Source organism: Sturnus vulgaris, chromosome 2 (assembly GCF_052056855.1).
Source record: "Sturnus vulgaris isolate bStuVul1 chromosome 2, bStuVul1.hap1, whole genome shotgun sequence".
Taxonomy (NCBI): Eukaryota; Metazoa; Chordata; class Aves; order Passeriformes; family Sturnidae; genus Sturnus; species Sturnus vulgaris.
In genome coordinates, this window is record NC_142244.1 from 14,097,517 (window position 1) to 14,121,542 (window position 24,026).

At 36.4% G+C, this 24,026-nt stretch overlaps 1 protein-coding gene across 1 annotated transcript in view; it reads right to left on the reverse strand.

Annotated features, from left to right (window-relative positions):
• Positions 1 to 24,026, reverse strand: part of GBE1 (1,4-alpha-glucan branching enzyme 1) — a 138,115-nt gene that overhangs the window by 43,207 nt on the left and 70,882 nt on the right. The window contains exons 8-11 of the mRNA XM_014872980.2: positions 9,999 to 10,114; positions 9,152 to 9,279; positions 4,564 to 4,662; positions 1,833 to 1,943 (exon numbers count right to left, since the gene is read on the reverse strand). Coding sequence (XP_014728466.1) covers positions 1,833 to 1,943; positions 4,564 to 4,662; positions 9,152 to 9,279; positions 9,999 to 10,114 — 454 coding nt within the window. The remainder of the gene's footprint in view (positions 1 to 1,832; positions 1,944 to 4,563; positions 4,663 to 9,151; positions 9,280 to 9,998; positions 10,115 to 24,026) is intronic.

Genomic DNA, 24,026 nt, shown 5'->3' on the forward strand with positions numbered 1-24,026 from the left:
TCAATAATCATTCGGACACGGTGACCCTACATCTGATCATGGCATCTGTGCATTGTGTGATGTGCAACATAGATCTGTCCTGCTGCCAAAAACTGAGGCAGGAATGTCCATGAGCTGAGCCTGGACTGGATGGCAGCCTCAATTGTCTGTTTTCCCCCTGCAACCTTCCCCACTGTTACTGGGGCTCCTGGACTGATGGGATAGAGTGTATACAATAACAGAGTAGCACTGTCTAACTGCTGATCCTACATTTCACCTACTGGCATCAAACTGCATAATGAGTTCTAAGAACTTTTTCACCTACAGATATCAAATGTGAAATATCAGCATCAACTCAGTAAGTCACAAATGACCCACCATTTGGGCATTTTTATAGGAAACAGAAAATAAGAAAGCAAACATGTGAAGTAAAAGTCCCTGGAATGTAAAAATAAATGGGTATAAACCAAACTCTGATTCAGATATGCAGAGTGAGTATGAAGCATTCACTTATATGCAATCGAGAATGTGATTGGTTTTCTGTGATTTCACACATAAGAAAATACTGAATTACTAACTTGCTAGTGCTCACTGCTACTTGAGAAAGGCCATAAAATGCTATTCCATATATTATCATGCAGGTAGCAGAAAACATTTTGGAGTATTTATATTGAAATAGCTGATTTTTCTTCAATTAGCCCAATTCTTGTTTTATACTCTCGAACAAAGACTTACAAAATTCCATAGATACAGATAAATTGTAAACAGGTCTAGCTGAAAAGCACCATCATCCTTTCATTTTCCAGCTGACAATATAACAGCATATATGGATTATTCCCTTAAGTAAAAAATAGTCTATTTAAAGGAAAAAAAAATCTTATGCGACAATGACAAGACTGAAGACTGCAATGAACAACTATTTTCTGGACTCAAAATGTGGCATTTGTTAGTGCCATTTAATATCTCCTAATCTTTCCACTGGAAGAGCAGCTAAGTGTTTCCCTATTCATGTTTTCTGTGGCAGCTGTGATTTTATAAATGGGTATATTTCCCCCTTCAATGATCTCTTTACTACCCCAAAGAATCTTATTCTGTTCAGTGTTTTTCTTATGAAAATCAATCCACACCTGCTATTTCTCTCCACAGCATTTTTTTCCAGTTATGCTGTATATCCTTTAAGAATACAGGACCAAACCTGTCTCCAACATTGAAGATGGACACAAACTAGGAAAGACTGCAGTGGCATGCTGATTGTGCTCTTTGCTCTATTCCACTCATAACAATTCCAGGATTGCATCTGCTTTCTGACAGTACAAGGCCTTGTATTCTGACTGGCAACAGTCAGCTCACAGCCCACTGCAACATATAAGAAATCAGAACTGTACCCTCACATGCATTACTTCAGGCATCTTCAGACTGAATTTTATTTACATTTTTTGTTTCACTATTGTACTTTTCATATATCAGCCTGATGCATGTCTGTAATCATAGTTTTATTTTAATTTAAAGGATTTTCAAAAGCATGAATTATACACCTCTCTATGTCCTATGGCAGACAAAATAAGAAGCTACGACTTATTTATTTTTGTTCAAAAACAAAACTGAAAGCCAGTATTACCCACACACAAACAAAAAAAGCCAACAAAACAAAAAAAACCAGAAAACAACAACCAAAGACCAATAAAAAATCCAAACAAAACAAACAAAAAATGTACAAAAAAAAGCACAAGTCCAAATCTACACATTTCCAAAATTCTTGCCATCCAACTCAACTCCTTTCTCATTAAAAAAAAAGTCAAACTTCTAAACAAGATCTTGAACTTGGTTATGAACAAGAAAACAGCTGAAAATACCTGGTCGTGACTCTCTGCATAAGCAATGTATTTTTCTTCATACCGTCTGTTTGTTAATGTATGCACAATATTGCCCATATTCCAGTCCTCATCTTTCAGCTCCTTAATTATCTACAGAAATAAAAGAAAGACCACTGAAAAGTTGTTTTAACTAAAAACATGTAACATTATCTTGGCACAGGAATTTGCAGTGGATTGTGGACTGTATTCTTACACTCCCAAGTTTTGAAGTGATGCGCTTTCTCTGATAATCCAAAGAGTTGTTCTATTATTTTTAATTTTACCACACAAATATAATACCTAGAATACTTTGTTTCATCTCTATCTCCCTGGGGAAGCAGGGACAACAGGGTTTGCCATTTATTATGTAAATCCCCTGGTGGATAATGTGCTTGATAGGACCTGCAATAGAGCACTGCACCTAAACCAAGGAAGAAATATATGGACACAGACAGACCTACCTCGTCCACAATATCAGGTATCCCTGGAATATGGGAGCTTTCAAATAAAGCTTAACCACTGAGCAGTGTGGTACTACCTCTTCATTTTTAGCAACTCAAACTGAATCCCATTAATAGGAATTTTCTGCCTCATATCGCATTATTTCCTTCCTCTGCTAAATCTAGCTCAATCTCAGTGTTAGTTTGTTCTTTTTTTCTACACCACTTTGTAGACCTCCATTGATCACTATGACTTAAATGCATGTGCATAAATACATAGACATAAAAATAGAAGTGATAAAAAGGCAATAGCACCAAGATGGCCAATATCATGCTTTAAAATTGAACATTATAATTGTAATTATCCACACACTCCTAAGCAGTCTTTCCCCCAACCCTTTCCTTGTTGATTTTTTTTTTTCAGTCCATTATATTCTGGCTCTGAACACACTGAGGTCCCTATGTAGCATCATATTACGTGTTACATCTATCTTGAATCTGAACTAGTACAACCACTGCTGTGACAGTTTCTCTTTCTTACTTTTACAGATTCCTCAGAATTAGCTCATGGAATCTCTTGGAGATTCTTCAGCTTTCAAACTGTCTGTAGCAAGTTGCCTAGAAGATTTCCTATTAACAGGCATGTACTTAAAAACTGGAGAGAAGTGAGAGTAAGCAGTCTAGGAGAGTTTGGTAACAGCTGATAAACTGTTTATCAAAACTTCTCCCTTCCAATCATCTCAGCTCGACTTTTCCCTTCAAGAAATGTGATAACAAACTCCGGCATCACCTCTTTCTCTAACTCCATGTCTCTACTGTGGTCACTTATTTACAGTTTCTTTGGCAAGAAGCTTCCTGCCTGCATCACTCTAAGCTCTTTTACAATCCCAACTGCAACTGATTTGCACTCAACATCTCATCAATGTCCTATGCTGTCCCATGTCAAGTACATGTCAAGTCAATGTCAGTTTTTCCAGTTTAAGCTGGAAAAACTGACATTTTCTCCAGTTAAAGAACAGAATTTACTGCAGCAGTTATGTTTCCTATGCAAGTATTGCAAATTAAATGAAGCACATCAAATCAGAGATTGCCAAATTAGTTTGTAAATCTTTTGCACTCAAAGTTCTACACTGTTTTTTTTCCCACGTAACATGAGCTTGCCCACTTGCATTTTGCTTACCTAGGAAATTGCTCATCTTGCCTGCCCTAAAGTGTGGTAAGGAACAAAAAAACCCCAAACAAACTAACAAAACTTCAAGAAGCCCACAAAACATCACAATGAGGTATTTGTTGTTAAAAAAATGAGTCCTTACTGCATTCCAGGACCTAAATGCCTAAATTACACATTCCAAATTTTAATGATGGTGTCTCTGTTGGAAAAGCTGTCAAGTTTATCTTCTGAAAAGAAGCTTGAAATCTATTTTTCAATTAGTCCTCTGCCTCCTAGTTACAAAATTGAAATATGCTGACAGTAAGCTAATTTTTAAATTATTATTCTTAGCTACACACTATATTTATTGAAGCATTAGTGGTCATATAAAACATTTATTGTTTTCAGATCATCAAGCCAGCCCAAAGGATTTGGATGTAATCTTCTATCTACCTGAAAAATGTTCTCTAAAACATCAGTAGAAACATTTTCTGATCATTTAGTATTTTATGCCTTTTCTTGTGATTCTCTATGTTAAGGAAAAGGTGATATAAATCTTTATTGTAGTCAGAATTTATTGATATTTACAGATTTATATTATTCCTTTTTGTAACCCCTCTGTACCAATTGCAGGTGTTTGTGTAATTCAACTAGGTTTAGTTTGCTTAAAGTTTCAGGGCTATATATATTCAATGCCAATTTCTATGCTCCATGTCAGGAGGGTTTAGTGCATGTTTATGGAGCGATTTTTTAGTGTTTTTTATTAATATTTATATGCACATGGTTAACTTTTTATCTACTTGTTCACATTCAATATAGATTACACGTTCTACAGCTGTTGCAAGATACAGGTCATTTCAAAGACACTGAGCTTATGTGTATTGTATGAAGAAAACAATTATCAGCTGGAATGTGAATCCCAGCTCCTCAACTTCCTCACCTGAAACCTACATAACATCTGACAGCTCTCATTTCAGCCTCTAATACCTGTGCTCTAGCCTGTCAGAATTTATTTCAATAGCATATTAACACAAGAGAAAGCAAAACTTGTCAGTAGGATTCAGAAGTGTTTGTGTGTATGCACTGACAGAGAAACATCCCACTTGGAAGAGCAGAATGTATTTTTTGAAGAAGTTCTCACCTGTATCCACTTATCTGGAATGGCCATGGCAAGTCGATAATCAAAACCTCCTCCTCCCTCTGCCACAGGCCGACAGAGAGCTGGCATTCCAGAAACATCCTGGAACAGACACAACACCCCACAACATCATTTCCACAGCACTGCAAATCAGTAATCTGCAGTAATCTGCATGTTTTCCACCATACAATAATACTGATATACAAACACTATAAATAGCTTCACGGATTGACCTGGTTAAGGGAGAAAAGCATTAATTTAAATCAGGTATTACTACACCCAGATGTGCTGTTGAAATGCACAAGTTACAAAGAAAAGCATTATGACTTGTCTCATCAAATACTCTACCTCAGAATATTTTAATAGTGTAGATATTTGAATGGGAAGAGACCTCAGTACATGCAGAGTTTGAAATAATTAGCTCTCTTGAGCTCTAAGTAATCAATAGAAAGTACAAAGTAGTCAACAAAAGACAAATTAAACCTTCATTTTGCTTATTGATATTTTGCATAGGGAATGGCATAAAAAAAAAGGTTAAATATAAAGTACACTAAAGAAGAAAAATACAATCTCTATTCTTTCTCCAAACCAAATCTATTGATCCAGCTAGTCCTGGAAAGTGACATGCTCTTACTGTAAATTTTCCAGTTTCATATTGATGGAAGCTGACTATTCTTAAATTTGTAATTCCAAGTTCTCAAAATATTTTTTTCACCATGTTGTTAGGCAATTTTATCACGCAGCATTCTTTTCTAAAGTTATCTGGATACAAAATGCAAGTCTCCAACAATTGCACAATATCCATCAGTGCTCAATTTTATTAACTTTTGTGGGGGAATGGCTTCTCCCTGACAGTGGTTATGGATTAACCAACACCTCTTGCATCTACACAAGAGAATTTATGGAATTAATACTGACTGGAACCAGGGCTTAATTAGGAAGCTCATTCTGATTTGCTGGATTCAATCCAGTTTTCACTCCAATTGCTGCATTGGAATAGTGGAAAAGATATTTACATTTCAAGTCATACACATATACACATACAGGCATACACAGACACTGACATAAGGGAGGAGATCAACCAGATCACCAGGAAGCTCATGGATGGCATCCCAGGGATGGAAGGCAGGGCTGCCATCCAGAGGGACTGGCTGGAGTAATCAATCAGCAGAAATGTCACCATGGAATGTCACCAAGTTAATCCTGACCCTGGGATGGACCCTCCCCTTGCATCCATACGGGCTGGGCCAGCCAGGCTGGGGAGCAGCTCTGCTGGGGAGGAAGGGCTGGGGCTGTGGGCCAGCAGCAAGCTGAGCTTAAGCCAGCAGTCTGGCCTGGCAGCAGGGACGGCCAGCACATCCCAGGCTGCATGAATAGAAAAGCCAAGAGATCAAAGGAGGACATTATTCTCCTTCAGACAAAGCCATTGGACCACACAGAAAATTGTGTCCACATTTCCACACACTGTTAAAAACAAACAGTGAAGTGGAAATCCTTTACAAACTTTTAGATGTGATATAACATTCAACAACTCTCCTAAATCAGTCAGAATGGACAGACACAGACTATTGGTCTCTAGGTTATACAGAACATGATGGTATGTAACAAAAGACTTTTCCTGTGATACCATGATGCCTGCCTGGAAGAGGTCCAAGTCTTCAGATTTAAGCAGCTCCCATCTACTTTAATCACAATATTGAAAGCCAGATTTTTTGGGAAGCAAAAATCTAAATTTAACAGTATTTTTACCCATGTCTACAAATTTTAACTGGACATTAAAAAAAAAAATCATAATTAGTTTGTTTAGTAGATCTTCTGCCAAATGTACTTCTACCAGGAAACTTCCTAGCCTGGTACAGCCCTCAGACTACAACCCATTACTGATCCTCCACGTAGGGGACAGTGAAGTGATAACAGGTGATCCAAGGCGGATCAAAAATCACTTCAGAGCCTTGGGACTGTTGGTAAGCAAAGCTGAGGCAGAAGCCCTGCTCTCCCCTGTAACTCCAGTTGAAGGCAGCAACATAGAAAGAAATGGATGGACTGAGTCTATTCATATTCGTTGCTCCGTGGCTGGTGTCACTGCCAAAATGTGGAGGGTTTTGACAGTGGAATGGCCATGTATGCTGCCTTTAGACAGGAACCACATTTCTCACTTATGTCTGTGTTGAAACCAGTTTAAGTGGGCCCATGGGTGTCTCACGAGGTTTAGCAAGACACAAGTCCAAGACGCTGCACCTGGGTTGGGGCAATGCCTGTTATGAATCCAGGCTGGGGATGAACAGATCCAGAGCAGCCCTGGAGAAGGATTTGGGGGTGCTGGTGGGTGAGAGGCTGGACATGCCCCAGCTGTGTGCTCTGGGAGCCCAGAACCCCCCGAGTGCTGGGCTGCATCCAGAGCCCCGTGGGCAGCAGGGCAGGGAGGGGATTCTGCCCCTCTGCCCCGCTCTGCTCAGACCCCACCTGCAGGGCTGCATCCAGCTCTGGGCTCCAGCACAGCAAGGACAGGGACCTGCTGGAGCCAGCCCAGAGCAGGCACCGAGGGCATCAGAAGGACGGAGCAGCTCTGCTGTGAGCAAAGGATGAGAGAACTGGGATTGTTCAGCCTGAGAAAAAAAGCCTTTGTGGTGATCTAATTGTGGCCTTCCAGTACCTCCAGATGGAGCCCACAAGAATGACAGAGAGGACATTTTTACTAGAATACATACTGATAGGACAAGAGGAATGGCTTCAAATAGGAAGAGAGTAGGTTTAGATTAAATATTAGGAATAAATTCCTTACTGTGAGGGTGGGAGGCCCTGGAACAGGTTGCCCAGGGAAGCTGTGGATGGGACATCCCTGTTCAGGGCCAGGTTTGATGGGGCTCTGAACAACCTGGGCTAGTGCAAGGTGTCCCTGCCCATGCAGAGAGAGGTTAGAACTTGATGATCATTAAGGTCCCTTCCAACCTAGGCCATTCAATTATGCTATGATTAAACCTCAAATTTCAAAGCATTTGTTCAGACCAGGTTTGAAAAGAGTTGCATATAAAAACAGAAACCTCAGCATACTGCTTCTTTGCCTGTTTGTGTTTAGAACACTTCAGGCACGACATAATTTTACTTAACATTTTTTCTTCCCATTATAAAGAACTTTAATCAATGCTTTATTTAGAAGACCAAAATGAAAAATAAGCATATACTCAGTAACACCTAAAAAATTAGCAATTACTAAGACAGTGAATATACAGAATATTAAAAAGCTGTAAAATCATCAATTAATTACATTAATTAGGGAATATATTATAATTAGTTATGGTCACAGAAAAACATTTTTCTCACATGGCACTGATTCTATAGGCAAGTAGACATTCTTCATTGCCTTTTGTAATTTTCAATTATGTCAATAGTTTCTCCTTCTGAAATTCTCCTTTAACCATGAAGCACATTGATCAATTCTATGATTCACGTAGCAACTTCCCGAGGCAGAAAATTATGTATTGAAAAAGAAGCAGCTCTCAACTTAAGCAAGAGAAACCGAAGATACATCTTATTAAAAAAAAAAAAAGAACTCTTAGGCCAGGTAATACAAGACAATTAAACTCAGAATTTCTTTGGTAGGAATGCCTATAATCTAGGACTACCTAGAAAATTAACTGATTTAATTTCAAATATGCCTACAGCTCAATGAAACAACCTCAAGTTTGCTACTGCTTTCTTCCCCAGATGCTGTTTTGGTAGCTTGCCTTTTAGCTCTTAGCAGTGGCTGTCTATGATAGAAAACTTTACCCTAAGTAAGAAATGAAGTTAAGCAGTTTTTGCTTCCCAGAGAAATAGGGAACTCTTAAGCATCACAAACCCTTTTATTAGAAACCCATATAGTCCCTAATGGTATCAGATATATCCTACTTTTTCTTTTAAGCAAAGTGAATTATTTAAACATAATAACAAAATAAATCCTCAGTGTTTAAATGATTTTTCTTCTGGAGAAAGACAAAATATCAAGTGCAAGTATTTATCGAATTTTGAATGCTCTGCTATTTCATACTCTTAGAAGCTTCCTGTGCCAGAAACACTTTTCAGTCAAAAAAAATTGATCCCAATCAACTCAAGTAATATAGTCAATTTACACTTTTAGAAACCTGGAGAAACTTAATAATAAATCTAATTAGCCTATATATTAAACATTTATAAGTTTATTGCATTTAATTTGAAGGGCAATTGTCAGATATACCAATATAATTCAAAATATGCAAAACATCATTAGGGCTGTTAATTTTTAGTACCACAGAGCACTACTGACAAATGGCTATCATGCACAAGCAATAAACTAATAAAAACAATTCTCATTAAAAGTTCAAGGTGATGAAGGAAAAAAAAAAGAAAAAGAAATTGCCACATTAATTAATAATCTATTAATGCAGAGAAAATTCCCAGAGTGCATATTCAGGTTGTTTTTCCCCACCAGGCAAAGTCTGTCCACTAATTAATATTTTTCAGCTCATGTCACTGCTTGAATACCCGAAGTGTGACTTGATAATTAACAGGAAATTCACATCCTAAAGCAAGCTAATCAATATTAATGTCACTGAGGATGGCAAAATTATCTTACCTCTGCTATGGTTATGCATTCTGGGTGCAAGGTATTAATCATGTGATTGGCCAGCATCAGGTAGCACAAAGCATCTTCATCCACATGCAGGCCAAAATACTCATTGTAATCTCCACTGAACCCTGTGCCTAATAAGACAAGAAGTTTTAAAAGCCACAGTCAAGTTTTATTTAGAAAACATAGGTATTTCACACAATATTTCATTTTATAAGCACAAAACCTATTAATGATTTTCCATCTATCCTCACAGCAATAAAGCAAGAAAATTAGCAGATCTGGAATTTTTTCATCATTCACAGGATATCCTGAGCTGGAAGAGACTCATCAGGATTGCTGAATCCAACTCCTGGCTTGTACAGGACCATTCCCCAGAATCACACCCTGGATGATCCAGATGTTTTAGGAATTTTCTGAACCTGTTTGTGCCAGTTGCATTGTGCTCCCATTCAACTACCCACGGTGGCACTCCAGCTACAGGACTCATCCCACCAGTTTTTCTTATGCCAATGGTGTCAAATCCCTGGGATTGGGCTAAAGCTTCAAGCTTCTCTTGTTTGTTCCTCATTCTGTTGGTACAGAAACACTTCCAGTGTGGTTTGTTGTAGCTGGCACCTTGTGGAGCAGATTGAGGGATCTTCCTAGAGCTTCTGTCCTCGAGTTTTGGGTGTGCCACCCCATTGCTCATCACTAGCAAGCCTGGTTTTGCCCCTTTCCCCTTCCCATCTAGTTTCAAGCTCTAGCTGCTGTGCTAAACCCCTTTGGCCCCCTGAGAAACAGTGACAGCACTATTTGCACAGCACCAGAGCTGCAATAGGAGTGCTGAGATCAGAGCTGACAAATCTCTTACCAATGCCGTGGTGGTGATACAACATGGAGGTAACGCCGTCGAACCGGAATCCATCGAAGCGATAGTCTTCAATCCACATCCTCAAATTCGACAGAAGGAATCTCAGGACTTCCCAGCTGAAATAGCATGAGCATAGTTTATTAAGCTTTAAAAACCTTGGGATGAACTAGAGTTCCTTATACCATGTTCTCCACTTGCATATGTGGTACTTGCACTGTACATTTTACTATTTTAATGACTTCTTCCCCGCTTTTCTTTAACCTTTCCCTAAAAAAGTTGTCTTTAACTCTTTGCCTTTTTACTGCACAAAATCTTAAGATTGGAGGTAGAAGGTGAGTAAAAACTGTCACCTATCTACATAGGCATCTAACAGGGTAGTGTCTGAACACATATACTATATTTTACTACCCATACTTGGTGGTGTAATTTTCCTCTCCCTCTCTAAAGATGGTTACACTCCGTGGGAAAAGATGTTATAGAAAAGGAAATAAAATTTTAATAGCTAAGATCTTCTCCCCACGATTTTATTAGTTTATAGCAAATTTTAGGCATAATTGCTGTTGAAAAGCTGCCTTTCCCAATTAATGACAAATCATATGTCACCAGTAGACTATGAAACCACCTACTATGTTGCAATTTTACACATTTGAAAAGTAAACCAAGGGGAAGTTGAGGAGGCATATTTTGAAATTCAGAACAACAGGAATGGGGTGTAATACACACACATACACAAAGCATGGAGATGAAATCAATATATAACAGAGGTTCCAAAATGAACAAGCATGTGAAAAGATTAATGAAAAGAATTTGATATTAAGGAATAAAATAGCATCAGGAACACTTTTCCTACTATTTGTCACCTCCTCTTCCTGGGCATTGGTCTCTGTAGCTTTAAAAGACACCCACATCTTTTTTCTACTGTTCACCCTCCATGGCACAGCCCTCTCTGACAACCTCACCTGCATCTCCTGCAAGCCACAGCTCTAAAAAGGTCACCCATCTCAATCAGCCAACACATGATTTTGCCCATATCTTCAACACATGTTAATGCTACGATTTCTCTCTAACCAATTTCCCAAGACAGCATAGCTACAACCCCACTTCCTACCAATTTCTGTTCAGAGAAGAGCCCAAGAGCAGGCAGGGTCTCTCTGGCTACTCTTTGCTGGGTGAGACAAAAGGGGTAACATCACACAAACCACACCACAATTTGCCTATGCACATGGTAGGCATAGGGTAGTGAAGGGGACCCTTCCTACACATCATTTACCAGACATCAGAAATGGTAAATTCAGGAAGAAATTATGACACAAGCAATAAACTCTTTTGACAAAACAAATATCACCACTTTCCTGCCTCAAAAATCGTCTTCATACGAAGGATGATTTAAGTCTTGAGTAAGTGGTATTACAAGAAAAGATGGGAGATTATGGACAACTATGAAGTCAAATCCTGATCTCATTAAATAGCCAATTCTTATTAACATCCATAGAATTGTAATATTTCTCCTTTTTGTATGCACTGCACAGAGATACACACTTGTGTATATAAAGACAGAAATATTACTGAAGTAAAACCTCCAAATTTAGGAAATGTGAGTCAGCTCACTGTGAATTACCTCAGTCCAACACCTTTCCTGGGCAGGCATTACATGACAAGTTGTTTTTTTTTTATTTTGTTCCATTGCTACACTCCCCTGCTTCAAATCATCCAATTCACAAGTTAATATGACACTAGGAAGATCTCAGGGGCTTGTCTGAAGAACCTTTCATATATTTATTATTTCTCAGGTGAGACAGTTTGCAGTGAATGAACAAGATTGAGATTGCTCTGATATTGAACAGGATAGAAAAGTATCAAAAGTCCTACAAACTGGTAAACTGGTCACAAAAAAGCAATTTTGTGCAAACATTTGCTATATCTTTTTCTGACTCAGCATGAAATTTACAGAAAGCTATTTCCTGCAAGCCAAATACTGTGAGAAAAGAGCACAGTATTTTAGCAAATAAAAATAGTATCTCACATGGAATTAAGATAATGCATGCACAAAAAGTACATTAATTACTACATGCACCATCCAAATTTAAAAGTTATTTCTTCTCATTACAAACTGCTTGACTTTATAACCCTAAAGTCCTTAACATGGTGAAGAGGACTTGTACATTTGTAAAACATACACAGAAGTCTCAAAATGGATAACAAATGTATTTTTTCCACCATTGTTGGCACTGAAGATTGATCTTTGGGAAAAGATGGAGAACCAGCATAAACATAAATTGTAATGACTTTTAGATGAAAAAATGACAACAATAAGAACAAAGAAGATGAATTTGTTGCACCAAAGTATTAGCTAGAAAATTGATGAGATCAAAAACCTGAGTAGGAGCAGCAGATGTTTTCCAAGCATCTGATTGCATATGGGAGAGAAGATAATAAATAAATAAATAAATAAGTCATCATATAATCTCTGATTTTAGTCTAAACTTGGAAAAAATCAGCTTTAGGATAATTTTGAAGAAGTATATCAAGTACTAGCAACCATATTGTCTTTTAGAAAGATAACTACACAGCTCCAAGCCATGAGCCAGAATAACAGATTTTTTGAGACATGCAAATCACACAAACCATACAGAGGATCATTTTTTTCATCCAAGTCAATTTGTTCATGGGAGCAACAATATTAGACACAGAAGTTGACAGAACAAATAACTTTGCAGAAAGCCAGCAGAGGCCAAAATTGAAGAGGCATAATTGAGATATATCCACCAAAGAAGCAGTAATTCAGGAGCATTTCTAAAACAGTACATTCTTGTATTTTACAGACAGATATGGAAACAAGATAGCATTCATTAGGAATGTAATTTCTTCTGGAAAAAAACATATCTTAAGTTATATTCTAAAAATCTCACATTTTTGCATATTACAAGTTCTTTCGTTGCATGCATCATCAAAGAGAGGAATGTTATGTTGGTTCGTCATTAAGGAACAGAATGATTTACAGTGTAAGAAATCCAAGTAATTCAGAATTCACTCAGACATGCAAAAGAAAGAAGGTCTTTGCAGAGAAGTATTGCTGGATTTTTTTCCCCTCACCCTTAGAGCCCATAGCTCATTTATTAAAAACAGATTTCTTGTTTGAAAAAGTGAAATGAGCACATCTACCTAGATGACCTGGTTTCATGAGGTGATGAGAAATTTAACAATTTTCCTATACTAGGTCAGCAGAAAACCTGTGAAATTGCTTACAAGACATACTCATTATTTGCTTTTTTCGTCTATACTAATAAAAAAAAGTAAAATAATGATTCACCATAAGCATTTTAAATTCCAGTCCACTATGAATATGAAACATTTAGATGCAAGCAATGCATTTAAACCAGTTAATTTTGTCACTATGGACAAAAAATAATATTGGCTGTGTCTAATACAGTTTGAAGATGTAATTCTTGAACCATATTAATGTTGACCTTCAGGAATTGCATTTATTACTATGTATTGGAGAACTGCTGACCTTATTAGAATTTAGACTTTTGTGATGATATACCTATTTCAGTTCTTAGTGCTTAATTAACTTAAGACATAGTAGCACTATTATTATTTCTCAAAATAACCCCGAACATTTCAACAGCTGACTGGCTTCAAATCAAAAGATTGATAAACAAAGAAATTGGCATTCAATCTAATGAATACATTGCTAACTATAATGTCCACTTTCAGGGAATCTGGTACAATTTTATGGCCTAAATATCTAGATCTAATACAGAGATATTAGTTTTTTTCCCCACTGCTGATAAGTATAGAGCAGTTTCTCTGTTACTTAGATGCACTTTGTTTGATTAAAGTTAAACAAAAGGGTAATCACTCTTATCTTGTTTGGAAAACAACAACAGCAACAATAAACCCCTTTGTATTTCAGCCTCCTTAATTTATCACAAATAATTCCCCTCTGTCATCTGCATAAAATCATTGCCAAGACCCCACGTCCTCTTTAGCCATAAGGGGTTGAGAAGCCAAAGCAGTGCAGCAGTTCCTGTTTAAACCAAGGGACAATCCTGACTCACAGCACTCCAATTGCTCTGAAGAACATTCCACGGCTACATACTCAGCTCTATCAGCCAACAGAACGTGATAAAGTCTTTAACAGACCTAAAGAACTTTTGTTTGGCAATCCAAACTGCACTCTGTCTCCAAAATGGACTGTGCAGGCAATAAACAAAGATCTGTCCTCTTGGAGCATTCTGGGAGAAGAATGGGTCAACAGTAACACATAATTTCCCTTATATCAGTCCCTAGAAGAGGCAGAATCAGTGAATTAATTTCTAAATCCAGAAAGAGGGATTTATTCTTATCCACAGAAATTGAGGAAGTATTGATGCCAGCCTAATTACAAAGCCAATAATATTACATAATTACAGACTGTATCAAATAAGTTACTGAAAGATTTAAAATTTTCTCTTAACAGTTAAAAATAATGGATACTTTTATCAATAATTGTGGCAGAAGACATCTCTGCTTAAGCTTTAACATTCCCTTCCCTGCATTAAAATGAAAAATCTCAAAAGTATTTGAGAATTTCAAGGACAGCCTTCAGGAAAAAGAAGTCCATAATTATTTAAGGAGTATTATGAAAATATCATGAGAAATCAAAGTGAAAGGACTATTTTCAAATTTTGAAGCATTTGTTCAGTAAAAACCTGAAGTATTTTCACAACCTAAATCATATTGGTTTCATTTAGACAAAAGTTAATAGTGGTAAATTAATTGGATGCAGGGTTGCACAGCTACTACTACGCTTTTTTGTGGGCAAAACTCCAATTCTTCATAAAACACAGAAAAATATACATATTATATGTGTAATATAGAGAATCATAGAATGGTTTAACAACTATTAACAGCACAGTGTTCACTATTAAACCATGTCCCTGTGTGTGCCACATCCACACATTTTTGATGTTGCCAGTGATGGCTCTTCCACCACTCCCTTGGGCAGAATATCACACATGCTCACCCTTCCAATGAAGACATTTTTTTCTGATATCTAATCTAAACCTCCCCTGCTGCAACTTGAGGCCATGTCCTCTTGTCCTGCCACTTGCTAGCTGGGAGAAGAGAGACCCACCCCACCACACTACACCCTCCTGGCAGAAAGTTGTCTCCTGAACCTTCTTTTCTCCAAACTAAATATTCTGAGTTCTCCCAGCTCTTTCTCATAGGAGAAGCAGTTTGGCTTTACATGTGTGTGTAGATATATATACATATAAAAATAACAATACTAATATGTATGATACATAACCCACATTATGTTTTATATATTTACACTTTTCTATTTAAAAATTCTAGTAAGCAGAACACTGGTTATTATGTAGCTATGGATTGGTTTGTTTTGAGAGCAAACAAGAACAGCAGCTTTGAAGATGCAGAGGTTTTTCCATTTTAGTTAAAAGTGTAATTCTAGAGTGCCACACCAGACAACAGCCCTTCTGGAATTATTCATCCTGATCCCATGCTGTAAACAATGTAACAGCACTATGCATTTATTAAACTTATAGACTCATGATCAGTAATGACTTCGAGAAAATTATTTCTTAGAAATAGGCACATTTTTTATCCATATAGAGCCAGTAATTCTGAAGTGTTCATGAAAATATTTTAACTTTTTTCCCCTCAAAATTTTACTTCCTCTCTTGGTACGAAGCAGTGCCATACAGAAAGGTGAAACAAGAATTTCCCAATTTTCGATTGCTTAGATATTTGATCGATGCTTTGAAAAGACATCTCATTTTAATTGTGCAGGTTAATTCTGCACCATCTCTCTCTCATATTTTGCCAATTAATTAAACATGTTTATGAATATATTCACACAACTTTCCTGAAATGCCATTTGCACAAAAATAAATTTTCTCCTCAAATGAACTATGGACTATATAAGGGTTGAAAATAACTTGCAAGCAAGCAGCAGTGTCTTAGGCTTACATTTTTCTGATAGTCCTATCCATACTTGGTAAGAGTAAACTAATATCAAATAAAGCATTTAGTTATTTGCCCTATAAAATGGAAACAATTCAAATACTACTCAGAAAAGGTTATGTCCTGAAAAATACGAATATAAGAACAGCCTGGGAGGCAAAGCAGGTAGATAGTTATTGTAATGAAATTTCATATTCTTGATGCTTTTTGCTCAGTGGGCTACCTGAGGTAAACAGAAAAAAAAAAGAAAAAAAGAAAAAAGTAAGTACTGAAGACAATTACCTGCAGTTTTAACAGAGCCTGCAGAGCATACACATCTTAAAATAGAGAAAGTATCAAAAATAATAGTACAAAACTCTTCTAAGTGCTGATAAAGCCTACATGGATTTCAGCTCTGATTCGGATAAATTAGCATTTGTCCCACTTATATTCTACCTAAGTAAATGATACACTAATAAAATAAAAAAAAACTTTGAGATTATTTTAAATTCTGTTCTCCCAAAATAAACTTCTTAGACAACATTAAATTTGTTTGGTCATATAATCAACTCTGCAAATTAACAAACAAAATTTACTGTTCTACAAGATGCAACTAAATCACAGCTTTAAAGATGTACTGTCAGAATTTGCATGCAATTTAATGCAATTCACAATTTCCATAATTAAACAGTAGCTTACTGTTCAACACTGAGTTTCTTTCAAAATGTAAATTTTGTAATGTACATTTCTAAATGTAATGCACAAATAGCTACAAACTATTACAGATCAGGTGACTCTTGATTTTAGATAGACCATTATCCTGAACTTTATCCAGAAAAATAGAACCAGAGTTGAGATGGGGACTGGTAAAAAAATAAAGTGCCAAGGGAGATTTAATTCCTTTGTTGTGAGGTGCTTTTTCTCTCCTGAAATAGTTTGCTATTATATATGAACAAGAATAGAAAAAAATTATCCTCAACTTTCTTTATTCCCTATATAAGAAAACAAAGACTCGAAATCAATTCATTCCATTAGCAGTGACAAAAATATTAACTACCTGCCCAATTTTTAACATTTTTAAGCTTTATTTTCTCAAAACTATCTTATTAAATGCCTGAAATAGTGCTTTCTATAAACCTAATTTCATTTTTTAAATTTATTTTAAAACACTGTCTTGCTAATTTATGCTTGCACAAGAGACCTTAGAGGGACACTGAGAAGATGTCTGGTTCACACACAAAAATAGTTAAAGCATTAATACTATGCCTGTACCTTCAAAATGCAAATACAAAATGGTTCAATTTTAATTCAGGTGCCTTTTTTTTTTTTTTTTCTAATGCTAATGAATAGCAACAGGTGTTTAAGCAGTCAAGAAGCAGAATTCTTCACAAAAGAATTTTCACACCAGCGAAATTAGAGAAGCAAGACCAGACCGCTACCATTGAGAAAATTCCAGCATTAGTACCAACATATCATCAAATACCTGTTTTTTCTAAAAGTCAGAGAGCACTGATGATTGAAAAATTGTTGGGTTTTTTTCTGTGAAAAGATGATGGCAAATCATACTTGCTGCAGTGGTATGAGGCTCAAGTTCACCTATACCATGATACGTTGTACAATACCTTATCAATCTACCATTCAGTATCCACATGCCACTACAAACTTTTTTACAATGATTACCTTGAAATTCCCAAATCAAAACTTGAATCCTCAAGCAACAAAGCGTGTCATCTGCATTTTATGTTAACATGGCAAAATCAACCTCATAAGAAATAGTTATTATCATATAGAGACGACAGAAAAAGGGGCAAACTTTTGCATTTTACCAACCTAGGACATCACCTTAGAAGATATCTGAATATCCTTTACTTCAGACCCTCAGAGACCAGCACACTGAATTCCTCAAGACTTAGTTGCCTGTCTCTATTTACTGACCAAAAGTTTATCCTTCCCTTCATCCCAACTAGGCAGTTGGTAGTAATGACAAATCTACAGAAGGATTAAAAAATTTTAAGATGAGTGAAAGTGTTCATTATCAGTCATCATCCAGCACAGACAACACAGGAAGTTTCTGAGATACTGACTCCATGGCCTGAATGGCAATCTACTGATTTCTAACTCTGGGGAAGCAGGGGCTAAGGGAAGTTCACTCTTTATGCTAATATAACTCTAATACAAGGCTTAGATTACTTCCTCTCATGCTTTCAGATTTTATCCTCAGCATCAGCAATTCCTCTGGATACAGTCCAAAGTGTTCCTTTCAGCACTGTAGGATTAAACTGCTCAGTTACATGACACACTTTGGCATGGAGGGCAGAAAAGCCTACACAATGAATTATTACCTTCACATAAAAACATTTCCAGTGGAAAGCTCAAAGAGCCTGAAGACTGTCTTAGATCATCTCCAGCAAAAGATTCAAGGATTCTGCAAGGGGAAGCAGCCACCTGGCAAAGCTGACCCATGCATACAGTAGTCCCCATTCTCTTTTGGGTAAGCACAGAATACAGAGCTGTTGCATTTGCACAAACCACACAGGAGATCTGAAATACATGGCTCATATTAAATAGGAATCCATCCTTAAGCACAGCACAGTATTTCTCTCTTTGCTGCACTTTTTGAAGTTACATTCTTCAGAAATGTAATTAAAGAAAGATTTGCTCAGATTAGACTGTGCCAATAGAGCTGCAAACTTGCAAATACACTTTCTATATGTTTCATATTTTTCCATCTAAGAGACCCGAAAAACGGGTTTGTATTCAAAGACACCTAGTTTTAAAATCACAATTTCTTACTAGATATTGCCAATTCAACTACATAATTTGTACTTCATGAAGATAAATATGAGAACAATAAACACATTTATGATAGATTGTTACAGCAGCTTTGCAAATACATAGCAAAATTATTGTTTGAATTGTCTCTGGAATAAATACCTACAATGCAATTCTTGTATTGATTCACAGCTATACTTTTTATCCATTATTCTATTTTTCAAGCATTATGCACCGATTTTAAAACCTCGTCACCTGAACACGTTTTAACATACTATCTTTTTGTAACCACCAAATTTGCAAGCTTCCACAAGACAGGTGGGAAACACACTGAGCCAAAATGTATTCATTTGTATTCCCACTAATTCACTGCAATTAAGTTGTGACAATGGAAACCTCAGATAGTATCTTGAAAATATTGAGACAATAACTAGTGTCCTTGGCTAGATATTCCAAAAAAACCACAAAAACCCATATTCAACTGCCTACAGCTTACTTAGAAAATTGTTTAAAATCAAGACATTCCTCCACATTTGAAAAAGCTCTGAGTATTGTACTTACATTTTTAAGTCAACTGATGCCTAGGAGAGGCTACCTGTAATAGAGGCTAGACAGTGTTAAAGGAATAAAGTAGGAATTTATTAAAAGGCCTTCAAAGGATACACCTTGGGCAGCACAAGAGCCTGGCCCTGGCTCCACCCAAGATGGACTCCAAGTCACGAGTTTTCACACTTTTATAAGTTTTGGTCCATTTACTTATTGGGGTTAATTGTCCAATTACAGCCTCAGGTTATGCAGTCCCATCCTCCCAGATTGCTCTCCTCAATTTGCTGTTGTTTACATTTTTTGAGCCTGAAGCTGCAACGGTGACCTTGCTTCTCAGGCTGGAAAAGGATTGCTTTGTCTAACTAAACTGTGAAGAGAACTTGCTAACATTTCTTATGAAGTTCAGAGTTCTATACCAATGCAGTGCAGAATGTAGAAAATATGAAAGCTAAAACTTAAGCCATCGCAATAGAATGGCAACTCACATAACAAAGCAACAGAACCCTGTGATAGTTGTAAACCAACTTCTGTTCTTCTAGGATAACTGGCTACTGCACAAGAACTTGTACAAAATCACAGAACACAGAATGATCTGTGTCTGAAGGGATCTTAGGGATTATCCTGTCACAGGTAGAGACATGGCCAGCTTGGAGTCCTGTGCAAACTGAACTTAAACATTTCTAGAGATGAGGCATCCAAGCCTCTCTGGACAACCTCTGGTGTCTCATCACTCTCACCATGAAAAGTTTTGTTCTTAAATCCTTCCTTATGATCTAAACCTACCCTTCCAGTTTAAAACCACTGTCCCATATGCTGCTACCTGTGTCCTGTCCCACATCCCTTCCCTCAACCCAATCAACCATACCACACAGTTTGGTGCCATCCACAAAGTCCAATCCCACTAAGTTCCTTAGGGACACCACTTGTTACTGATCTCCATTCAGAAATATTAATCTACTAGTATATTTCATGCATTGGAAATATGTGTTTACTTTTAACAGTAAGGTCTTTTACTGAAATGACATTATTTTTAACTGAAATGAAATCAACTATTCCTACTACAGGTATCCTCTATTTCAGATCATGTTTCACTGCAACTATTACTGATCCTGGCTTATATGGTAGCAGGATGATACCGACTTTTAATTAAAATACATCTGAAGTGGAAATTTCATAATCTTATAGAAAATAAGTTTCATTCTCTAGACTAGGACAGAATAGAAAGAAAACTAAAGCTAATATTATCTGAAATAGTTTAAAACAAGTTTCCCCTTGCATATATTGACAGTTTAGCATTGCTGGCAAATGAGTTGCTCAAGCCTCAAACTCTAATTAAATGTTTCTGGTTTTCCAAGTTTGGGTGAGGATGGTTCTGTGCTAAGACTAACTGTTGATGAAACCTACAAAACATTTCCTCTTGCCAGCAGACAATTAATGAGTTTGCAAGAACACTATTTTCCTCTACTTTCTGTAAGTCACTACTGTTTTAGCCAATTTGTTAGCTGGATAAGGATTAGAAAGAACATCCAGCTGAAAGCTGCTTCCTATTTCCAGACAGACTTTCAGTTTCCTCTCCAATTAACCCAATGACAAAATAATTACCTTGAAATTTCTTATAACAAAATCAAAGTAGATTTTCATCTTTTCCAATGCCCTTACCCAAGAAGGTGGTGGCAAAGGAAACCTGAAAATATTGATGAGGTAAATTTTAGTGTTTCATTGTTGACTTTTTTCCTTTCCAAAAAGGTTCTCTTTGTGAATCACCTAGAGGGCTTAAGCTCCACCCTAGAATGGTTATAAGCCTCTAACCAATTCATAGGAAGGAAAATACAGAATTTTAGATTTCAGAGTAGTCAGCAGTCTAAAAATCCAAGGTAATAAACACTAAACACTCAATTCAGGAAATGGGGAGAAATAGTAGTGGTAATCTTTTGGGATATCACTTTCTCCAATGTTTATCTGACAAATTACTCCAATTCATCGACTCTTTGAACATAGAAACTATCTTTGAAATCTTAAAGGAGTTAAAAGAGTTAAATTTCAATAAAAAAAATGAATTCCACCAAGTCATTATTCCTAAAATCAACTGTATATGAGCACTTTGAAAGATTATGTTATTTGGTTCCTTAAACACCAACTTTTGGAACTTGTTTCTGAATGTCCAAGCTTAGTCCATTTATAACTAAATAAATTAAAAGAAACCTGTTATCTTTAAATGTCATAATTCAGAATAAGAAATGTTTTTGGTTCATAGCTGTGACTACATTTACAGTCACAAAATGTCATTCAGACAAACTTGACATTAAATCCAGTGAAGTATATATATATTTCCTTTGTGTGAAAAATAATATTTTTTATTATTATTCTAATTATTTACCAGCCTAACTTGGTGCCATAAGAAATGAAACAATAACTTGTTGGTGGTGGTGGGGTTTTTTGTTTGTTTTTTTTTTGTCTTTAGGAGAGAAGGGAAGAGGGAGAAGACAAGGGGAAATTAGCATTGCCTCCACCTGCTTGCAAAAGATAGGGTATGAAAATGTAACACTGTACTCATAGGGATGATTTCACTTCCAGGTGTGGTTTAATAACAAATGGGTTCTTTCCTCAAAAGACACCAATTTCTCTATTACTCCACTGGAGAACTGTCTTAGAAAATTTACACTGCTAATAATAAGCCTGAGCTGAAATGTGTTCTAAAATATCATGCCCTAATCAAAGGTGTGCTACACTGCAATCAAAATGTTGCTAAATAAAAACAGCAAGAGAGGAAAGTTGATCACTGAAGAAAAAAAAAAAGTAAAGAAAAGCACCAATTTCTCTGAAGCTTTGTGGGTTAAAAACAGGCTGTAGAGTCTAACTCTTTTCTTCTTGACACGGAGAAAGGAAAATGGCTTCACTCCCCATCATGAAATGACAAATTCTATGGTGTTTACATAAATCCCTGCAGCCAAGAAGAGGCAATCTTACATGTTTATTTAATCAGGAAAGTGACAACAGTCATTACTTTACTTTCTACACATATCTTAAGGAATAAAGAATAAAAATAAAGACTGCAAAAAGCATTCTTTTCTTCATTGTGAAGCCTTTTGATAAATATACTCAGTTTAACACTCTGTGCAATGACTAAATATATTATAGATACCAAAAAATCCATACTTTTACTTAACAATTCTTCAGAGAACTTCATACTCAGCTCTTTGTTTGAACAAATTAAGTCGTCTCCTACAGAAAAAAATTACCAGAGCACATAGTAGTGACTATAGATGTGCTTTTTCATTCTTGTTTACTTGTTCATATGTATCTATCCTTAAAACTACACTTGACAGGACTTAATTACTGTGCAGTAACACTAAATAAATCAAGGGGTAAGGTCTACAAACTACTGCTTGTACACTTGCTTTCCTCTGCCTGAAATAAACTCATTAATTGTCGTAGAATAACTTAGAAAAACTTGTGTCAACTATCTAAACCATTAATTAATAACTAGGGCAATTAATTTCTTTTTTTTTTTCCCTCAAATAATTTTATAGCAATTTTCATGAGCTGCCAAGGAATTGTAATACAGATAGATATCAATACTGGGTAAAGAGTTAGCCCCCTTATCAAAGAGGAGACACAGGAACGAATTAGGACACAGAGATGGGGAAAATAGCCAAGGAAATAAAGTATGCTTTTAAAAAACCCAAAAAACCACAAACTACTCTTTCTCCTGACCTGGTATAGAACAATTTGTTTTTCTTTCCCAGAGATAAGGCTTTTAATACAGAGTCTTCCTTATTCATTAAGAGACTTTTGACATGATATACTATTTCAGTTCTTCTGACTTGTCCTGTAAGTACATCAGCCAGAACAGAGCCAAAAGCTGCTCCCTGTCCATCCATTACTATTATAATGGGAACAGTAGAACCTTTTTTTTTTTAAATCTTCTTTTCAATTTCACCAATAATTTCTTAAGTATCAACTCTAACAAAATTTCTTTCAATAACATCAGTTCCAAAGTCATTCTGGCAGTTAAATAACCCCTACAGAAAACATTTATATACAGCTGAGTGTGTCCTTATAGATTTTCCCTAAATTTTAGCACGCTATCACCACTACAATCCCATCCCAAGCTGAATCTTAGTCAGTGGCTACAGATGGAAAGGAATTTGTTTGGACAGAGAAAGCTACACCCTGAAGCAGCAGGCTGCCCAGCTCTGTTGTGTGCATTGCTCCCTATCTCCACTTACAGTCACCTTCTAGAGACAGGAACTTTTGTCTTAATGCCATTCTCAAGAAAACATGGCATCCCTTTCAAGACTGTAAGTAATATATCAGACCAATATAATTATTATTTGCAGATTATTTCTGATCTGTTGTCCATACATACGCTATTGAGTTTTTGAAATGCTACAGCATTTTCATTGTTTTCTACTTTGTAGACAATTGATTTGTTCCATGTTATTTATTTTATGCTCTCTCCAATAAGCTTTCAAAAAATGGATTTCAAGTGGATCTGTGCATTATACAACACGTACATAATAGAATCAAATATCCCTAAACACTTGTCTTAATGTTTCCATCTTCTTTTCCTGCTATGAGTTGTACCATACCTAATTTTCCTCCAACCTTGAATTTTTTTGGTTAAAACCCTATTAAAAAGAAAATTCAACATCCCTCATTTCATTTGTGGATTATTCTCAAACTTACACAACTATCAGCCTTTTCTCCAGCACAATCTTCTATTCACAACAGAGGCTGCTCATGTAAACTGCTACAGCAATC